At 43.0% G+C, this 8,823-nt stretch overlaps 1 protein-coding gene and 1 long non-coding RNA gene across 2 annotated transcripts; one reads left to right on the top strand and one right to left on the bottom strand.

The window, feature by feature from the left end:
• Positions 1-748: 748 nt before the first annotated feature.
• On the bottom strand, positions 749-1,502 carry LOC136199170 (uncharacterized). The gene is made up of 3 exons (XR_010672996.1): positions 1,343-1,502; positions 1,219-1,284; positions 749-857 (listed from the first exon to the last, which is right to left on the bottom strand). It is a non-coding gene; the product is annotated as an uncharacterized lncRNA (long non-coding RNA).
• Positions 1,503-3,993: 2,491 nt separating this feature from the next.
• LOC136199250 (galactose-3-O-sulfotransferase 2-like) lies at positions 3,994-4,788 on the top strand. Its single transcript, XM_065989423.1, has one exon. It carries the CDS (start codon positions 3,994-3,996, stop codon positions 4,786-4,788), a length of 795 nt encoding a protein of 264 aa, XP_065845495.1.
• The last annotated feature ends 4,035 nt before the right edge of the window (positions 4,789-8,823 follow it).

Genomic DNA, 8,823 nt, shown 5'->3' with positions numbered 1-8,823 from the left:
CTTATTTTCTTTTCAGGTTTATTATTTTACAGGTTCTTATTTTCTTTTCAGGTTTTTTATTATGATCACAGGTTTATGATTTTATTTGCAGGCTTTTAATTTATATTTATTCGTCTTTTTCACAGGATCTTTGTTGTGTTATTTATTGATCTATTTCTCTGTTTAGGTTATGATTGATTCTAATGTTATTAGGAAAAGAATTCGATTTCAGCTGGAACATATGTTTGGAATAATAAGCGTTTTAGTTACTGTATTATTTAAATTTACTGATACTATATTTGCAGGTTAATTACGGTTAAAGGAAGAAATATCTCAAGATTAAGAAGAGTGTACTTTTTAAGCATGTTTTTTAGTACGTGGAGCATGCTAATTTTTCGCCACGAGGGCGCGTGCCTTTTCTTGTAGTGCGCGAGCGTTGACGTCGCTCCACTCGCGTGGCGAAAGACTGCATAAACGCGCGCGTGTGTGTTCTTTAACGCTGCGCGCGTCCTACGCGGTTGCTTCAATCCGCTGCGTGAACGCGCGCGCGTGTCGTCCGCTATAACCACGCGGCCACATACGCGAAAGTAGGGAAAATTTGCGGCAAAATATTTATATAAAATATCCCGGATGTAATAAAAATGACAAAAAATGCCGTCGTCTTTTCGTCCGTCGTCTTACCCTCCGTCGCTTGACCTCCTGGCCAAGCGGACCCACAGAGGACTTTACTCCCAAGTCCACAGGTGGTCGGCGAATTAACCTCCAGGGAGGGTGGCGCAAGGAGGGAGACTTTAACCTAAGTCCCCAGGGTGATGCCTTCGTCTACGTCTTCCTCTTTCTTCATTTGTTTCATCGACGCGTCAGAAACGAGAAGCGAACTGAAATCAAAGTAAAATCACATTCTAACCAAAATCTATGATCTCTAGCTGTAGAAACATTGTGGAGGACGGAGCAAAAAAATAAAGGCGTGAGGTCAATTCGGTACAACAGAGTCAAACATCTAACCCATTCCCACTGTTTGATAAGGAACTATCGAGAATCGGAGAGGTGACCAAATTGACCAAAAACCGAGTGCTATAGTTCAGGGATTGCTAAAAATGTCGACCTCACAGATATTTAACTAAACGCGCTAAATCGACTCCAATACGCAAGAATAAAAATCTCGCGCGGTCAAACGGATCGCGGGAGTCAAAATCCGCAAAGAAAAACGCTAATTGATTCGGGGCCCCAATTGCGTACCTGTTCCTGTTTCTTCCTACTTAAGCGCGATTTCTCGATCGCAAAGCGCGCCGCAGTCGTAAATTACTGCAAAAAAGGAGACAAATGCGATCGGCGACGTCGAGAGGGAAGGATTGCCTTTTACATCGCGAAAAACGAGAACCCGAACGCCCTCGCGCTTTATCGACGCCGTATAATACGTTTTTAATTATCATGGATCAATATCCCCGTGCCTAAATCGTCCGTTTTCTTTGTCCACGCCACGTTCTTCTTCTGCTTTGATCACGTGTTCGATGTCCGGGTCGTTCGACGAGCGCGCGAAAATATAAGAGAAAACATCATTTGACTACAGCGCCTGTATCTCGATCTAATATTATTACTTACGTAAGCCTAGGTGTTCTTCTGACAGCCTTAGAGACGTACCTGACGACAGAGCGCTTTAGCTGCATGTTTGGGTAGTGAAACGTCTTTCTATGTCTTTACGACGATTTAGAACTCACCTTCGACTAACGAAGAAATCGATCTTTCATTATCATTATCAGAACAATACTTTGTACGTTTACGGCGGATTCAGTACAAATTTAACCTCCTGTAATTCAAAAGTATTTTCAGTAAATATTAGCTTAAATTCCTCGCCATGGCAAATCGTAAAGCAAATTGATAATCAATGTGTTTTCTACAAGAGCAGAATTTCTGACATTTTAATTTATACAACAAAATTTGTGGACGGCCTTTCATGTGACAAGGGAAACATGGATTTTCTTCTCGAAGAGGGGCAAAAAAGAATGTTTGCTAAAAACAAGGTTCCTTGCCCGTGAGGTTTTTTAGTTACTTTAAAGCAAAAGCTGTACACAGGGCATATAAGTTCCAACAAAAAAAATATAATGTTTTAGCCGGTCCTCTATTCTTTCCTAAGTGTACGCCTACACCAGTGGGGCCCCCAATGGGGTGATATATGCAAACCTGGTCGTCGCGCTGGCATCGCCACGTGCGATTCTACTTCTCTTCTTCGTCGCCGATCTAGAGAAAAAGAAAAGGGAAATGAAATGAAATAAACGGCAGGTGCACGCGACGAGGGATTGCTTAGATGCAAGCGGATTATACGAGCGCCGCGTCGTTGCGTCCGTGCGCGTGGCGAAAAATGTCGCTGGAGAGTCCAAACGATCGCGTTGCGCATTGCTTCGACGAGCGACGATGCTCTAGGTATGCGGGCTATGCGCCCTGCGACAGTCATTTGATGGGCAACGAGAAATGCTGACCGAGAAATAAATCGTACGCTTACGAAATCGCAATGGTCTACAATTTTGCTGGCAAATGTCAGCGTGCATGCGCCTTACAGCATCGTTCGAGTCGTAGAGATGTGCGTGCGGCGCCTTAGGTCTTCGGGAATCAGGATTCAGGAGAGGGAGCAGACAGCAGAGACAAAGAAACACTTCAGCTAAATTCCCGGAGGGCAACACCCCGCCAAAAAGAAGTGACAAATGAGAAGAGCTAGCGTGACTCACGTGAGGAATGGAAAGATCTCAAATCTCGAAGGGTCATTTACCCACTTACTATTGGCTTCTCCTAATCATGCATTAGCTCCGCTGACTCACCCTACACACTCACGGTCACCCATTGCAAGTTACGCAAGCCCATACATACCTTGTTTGTTTAATTAAATAGACGCTGAGCCAGTGCACGTCAATCCTAAGGTGATAGTAATTATCGAAGGATTCGAGTACTTGCGTGATGATTAGCCCGTATATAGTTAGCGACTGTCTTCAAAATCGTCACTCATTTCGCATCACATCGTTTCTCTCTCCACTTGATAACTCTATTGAGGAGAAATGTTTTTGCCCCACCAAATATTTTGACAAACCACGCTCACGTGCAGAATGTTAAATGCGTAGAGCCTCATTACATACCACACGGTCGTACTTCCCGTCTTGTGGGTCTTTATAAAGGCGTACTTTCGGACGGGTTTATCGGGTAGTTTTGCATCAAACGACCGTACTGTTTCACCGACAAAAGTAGGCATCCTCTTCATGAGGTTCTGTGAGACACGCAAAGAGCCAGCGTTCAAAACCCCATCTGTCTTGATAGAATACAAGCTGTAGTTTACTGCTATGGTGATGAGTAACAAAGCAACCAAAAGAGCTAACAGCCGTACCGCTGAACTCATGACGCAACAGGGGACTTTCGTTAACGAATTTAATTAAGCTGAGGATGCGCAGATTGTCAGAGACAGGATGTTTGTGAAGCCACCACACTGACACCCCTAACTGAGTCAGTAACGACGAATGGAGCCTATAAGGGGTGGGACTAGCCTGTTAAAAAACTTTCCCTAATTAAAAACCAGAAAATGGAAAGTCTTTCCAAATAATTAATTAAGTGCGGCATCGGAGCGGTTTTGTCCTACCTATCATTCTGCTGTAAACTCTTCAGTCTTCACGATAGGAAATATTTGACAGTATTTTGAGCGACTACAAAAACCTGATTTTTTAAGAAGTTTTTTGCCAATGTCCACATACTTTCTGAGTCAAAAAAGCGACAAAACAGTAGTACGCATTTGCTTGAATCAAAACGCAGTAATAAGACTTGTAAAAAGCCATTGATTATCTCTTCTTTTTGGGGGAGGAGGGGGGGGTTCAAGTTCCCCATTGCAGCGCGTCGCTCACAAGCTTGTCATTATACCATTTTTTTCTATTTTACCTTTTCACTTACTTAATTAAAATGTATGCTACGCGTCGCTCAAATCTGTGGGATTCTCGTTCATTTTAATTATTTATTTTTCACTTTAATCACGGGTTGCGAATGGTCGAACCCCGAGTCAAAGTCAACCTTGGCTACCCCCGCCACTTGGAGTTGAATAATAGTCGCATGTATCGTCAAACGCACAAAGTTGGCGAGTACGACGCTCTTTTCGACCACTGCCGATTCAATAAAAGCGTTCTGGATGAACTCTTGAATAAGCCAGTCTACGTCACTATCCTTCGCGATCCAATAACTCGATTTGTGTCTGCGTTTTACTTTCTCGACGATTATAGAAGCATTGTAAAAGAAGAATCCGTCGGTCAGTTTGTATCCAATATTGACAAGTACAAAAACGAGATCAGTCGTTCTATTGACCAATTTGGCAGATTCAATGGCATGGCATTCGATTTAGGCGTCGATCCGCCCTACAAGGACGAAGACATCAAAAGTAAAATAATTGAAATAGAAGAATCATTTTCAGTTGTATTCATAATGGAGTATATGCCAGAGTCGATGGTGCTATTGAAACGTACAATGGGGTGGGAACTAGACGACGTCATTGCAATTCCACAAAATTCTCATTCCGATTTGGCGGCGTCAAAATCTGCTACCGATAAATACACGGCACATCATACCGGCGAATCCTTAGACATAAAGCAGAGAGAGACGATAGTGAGGTTGGGCCACGCCGACATGAAAATCTATCATCACTTCAATGTGACATTTTGGAAACGCGTTCAAGCCGAGTACAAGTTCGAGGAAGAAGTTCAGCTGTACCAAGAAAAGCTTGAAAAGTATCTAAAGAACGAGAAAGAAAGGGCCTTCTTGAAAAAGATATCGCATTGGGACGAATAAAGCCTCCAGCCAAAGAGCTTCCTGCATATAAACGTCAAGACTAATTGCATGTTCCTCTAGGAGAACAGCGTTTAGCGCAATAAATTGTTTTTTAGGTCTTTTACGTCTGTTGTGAACTTCTGATTTGTCTATCTAGAAGTAGTTTGATAATAAGGTGGCGGGAATGAAGGCCACGTTCATTGCCGTTGGGGCAATGTAACTTTGCGTTTCTGCTGGCCCAAGACTTATCCCGAGTCGGGCGGTGGCCTATATATATATATATATAACGCTTGCATACACTCGGCGATCGTGTACACTATGCGAGAACTTCACATGGCAAATGTGCCGTGGCTATGCCAGTAGCGCATGCAACCTTCAGAGGCTTCGAACAAGTCGATCAGAAGATATGCACAGTAGAAGCCTGCGATAGTCCGATTAGGTCTCGGAACGCCTATAGAAAGACGCTAGCTGCATTGAGTGCTCAGAAAAGACTCCTCTGCAGGCTCATTTTTTGCTTGGCACTTTGCTATAGCAAGAGCTTGCTTTGCTACTGCTTGCTTTTCTATACTCACATTGCTTCCGCCTACTGTCATTAGGGCTTCTTGCAATGTAAACATCCGATGATCAGAATAAACGCAAGCTGCTTGTTCGGTATATCGATCATGCGATGATACTTTGCGTCAAGCCGACGTCCTATTTTTTCCCCATAAGCACCGAGTTGCTAGTTGATTTTAACATCGCTTAGCTCACCGCCAAACGATCGAATTTGTGGGCAAATTCCCGTCTCATCTTTTCAGGAATAATGATCGTCGACTATCTAGCACTTGTTCGCTCTGTACCTCATTAAAGCCTCTAAAGTACTGTACAGCACTAGAGAGATGCTACATCGTGCGCCAAAACCATGGTCTTTGTCACGCCAGTTTCGTTTTCGAAGAAAGATCGTCAAAAGTGGTGTTTTTCTACTTTCGCCGAACGTTTCTAGACTTCAAGTTAAGATAGGCTCGTCTACGATGTTGTAAGAGCAATGGAAAGCCAGTGAATTCTTCACTTTCACGACTATTATCCGGGTTATTACCATCCGTCCTAATCTCGTCCGAATTCGCTCACATCGCGGCGATCGTTGGTGTTCTCGGCAGGCTAAATGCGAGTTTCTTCACGCTGGGACGACGAACGAGTTCATCAACTGCTCGAAGAGACAAATATGGACAGATAGATCTCCCGTAGAGTCCCGTATCAATAGTCGGACAACATCAAATCCCGGACAGCTTCACGCGTTCCCTGCTTGACAGGGCCAACCACGCGTCAGTTATTTTGGAAGCTTAGGTGATTAGAATCTCTGGCACACAGCAGTTGCGGAGCGATCAAGTCGCACATAAGAGCAAGAGAGGTTTTTTTTTTTTTTTTCGGGTAATCTAATCTCGGACGGATGTCATCATATCCGGACAACGCGATTTTCTCGTCAACCGTACACTTTGAGAACAACAGCCGCATATCGATCGAAAGCTCTATCGTTCCTCTATCTAATGCCGTTTAGAGTATGCTGATCCGACCTGCGGTTGCTGAGAAATTTGAGTTTGAAAAAAGGCACTTCTGTATCAAAAGTCGGACACCCTTTTTTCTTCTAAACCGGATTCTCTTCAACAAGCGCATGTATGCCAAACACGTTGAGAAAACCAACGTCTAAAGTAAGAATAAACACGCAAAAGTAGCCGCATTAGAGTAGTTTTTGTGCAAAAATTGAGCAAAAGTACTCTCGTTCGACTAACCAACTTAGTTTCTTCCATCGCGAGGCACCAATCCGAGCTCTACGGGTGTTCTTAACAATATTTTCTGCTTGCTTGTGACATTTTTAGCGTTTTTTTCAATTTTCAATTTCAGTTTTTGAAAATGAGAAAACCCGCTAAAATGTGTCTAAGCGGCCAGAAATCCTTGTTAAAACTGCGAAGAGCCTTAATTAACAAGATTTTCTGCTTGCTTGTGCCATTTTTTTCAATTTTCAATTTTAATTTTGGAAAATGAGAAAACCTGCAAAAATGTGTCTAAGCGACAAGAAATCCTTGTTAAAAACTGCGAAGAGTCTTAATCGATGCTATGCGATCTACGAAAGTGAGTTAGAAGCTCAGTAACGACGGTTGCAAGTACGATTTCCGTGAAAAAGTCTATAATTTTAGCCAGTTTTGCTTGTTTTATTTTAATACGGCCGTTAGTATCTTCATATAATTCCACTTACATGCGCTTGCAGAAGAGAATCCGGTTTAGAAGAAAAAAGGGTGTCCGACTTTGATACAGACGTGCCTCTTTTCAAACTCGATTTTCTCAGCAACCACAGGTCGGACCGGCGTACTCTAAACGGAATTAGATAGAGGAACGATAGAGCTTTCGATCGATATGCAGCTGTTGTTCTCAAAATGTACGGTTGACGAGAAAATCGCGTTGTCCGGACATGATGATATCCGTCCGAGATTAGATTACCCGAAAAAAAACAAACAAACCTCTCTTGCTCTTATGTGCGACTTGATCGCTCCGCAACTGCTGTGTGCCAGAGATGCTAATCACCTAAGCTTCCAAAATACCTGACGCGCGGTTGGCCCTGTCAAGCAGGGAACGCGTGAAGCTGTCCGGGATTTGATGTTGTCCGACTATTGATACGGGACTCTATCACACACAGCCGCGCGAGGGAACGACCTGCCCGCCACACATACATCGAAGAGCTTTCGATTTGCAGACATCAAGAAAAAAGAAAAAAATAACATTGAAACTAATCATGAATCACTGCATGAGCAAGCAAAGGGGACAAAAGCAACAGACCCTAATAGTACGCACGTACCACAAAAGCAGACAGACGAAGGCAGATTTTCGATTTCAATTCAATCATCAATGTTACTGCTCAAGGACTTTCAAGCATTTATTGGCAAATTGAACAACTGCAGCTAGGCTCAACTGGGGCATCTCTGACAAAGACGTCAGGGAAAACGTTTTCTTAGGGTATTCCACGTTTGACTGAGGAAACTTTCCTAGTATCAGTAGTGGTAAAGGAAAACAAACGTCTTTAGAGGCAAATTCTTCCTCGGAGCACTTCGATATTTCTCTCAACCGCGACGAAAAGTTCTTGCTCAATAGAAGAAGACAACTGAGATATCTTTCTGCTCACGAAGAAGCTCAAGTAGAGTAGGACCTCGGCTTTCGGACATTCTGCGATTTCGGACGCTCGCACAGCAAATCTAGCCAACCGATTCTGGCTTCCTATGGCGCATTTTAAAGCCCAATCCCTGCCAGGAAGATGTGCTTGAGCGCGAATCAATAGACCAAACCCTCGTGATTTTATAAGAAGATTAGCGCGCGCAGGTCAAAACCTCCGCTTTCGGACAACGGTATCGCTTTCGGACACGTAGGCGTAGCTCATTCAAATTTTAATATTTCGCCAAGAATTATTTTTCACAGAATTCTCTATTATAGGGCTTTCGAACGCAGTAAAGCTTTAGCTAAATGGTCAAGTCTATCGCCTGCTAAAAATCGACGAACGTACCGACATCGCACCTCGGTTTTCGGACACCAGTTATTCCGTTTGCAAAGGCCAAATCCGTTTCTAAAACACTACTCTGAATTTTCTGTAAGGTATTTGAGACGAATTTCAAAAGATGATTTAAAACGAGTAATTTTGCTAAGCAATTGGGCGGTTTACTGCCGCAAAATGCATTTCTCGGGTTTGCTTTAGTAGCAATAAAACTAAAAATAGCAACGAAAATACCCAAACTGGTACAGAAGCAAGCGGTGCGAAGAAAAAGTCACCCTAAAACTTCGTTTTATTGAAAAAATCTGTCGCATACAGTACTTTACGCCAAATTCATTTGCCGTGCTGATATTAATGGCAACGTCAGAAACATTCAGTAAAAGTACGCCTTTTTACAGTATCTGTCTCTGGAGTGCTCTTCCCTAAGTAGAGCAAGTACATTTTTAGCAAAATCGAGTTTCATGAAGGTATCACAGCCAGAGTGTGATACCAAGAATCTAAAATTTGATCTTTATATAGGAGCACTCAAACTAAAATTCTTAGAA

Source organism: Oscarella lobularis, chromosome 20, assembly GCF_947507565.1.
Source record: "Oscarella lobularis chromosome 20, ooOscLobu1.1, whole genome shotgun sequence".
In the NCBI taxonomy this organism is placed as follows: Eukaryota; Metazoa; Porifera; class Homoscleromorpha; order Homosclerophorida; family Oscarellidae; genus Oscarella; species Oscarella lobularis.
The sequence above is the reverse complement of the archived record's forward strand: the minus strand, read 5'-3'. Positions and strand labels throughout refer to the sequence as shown.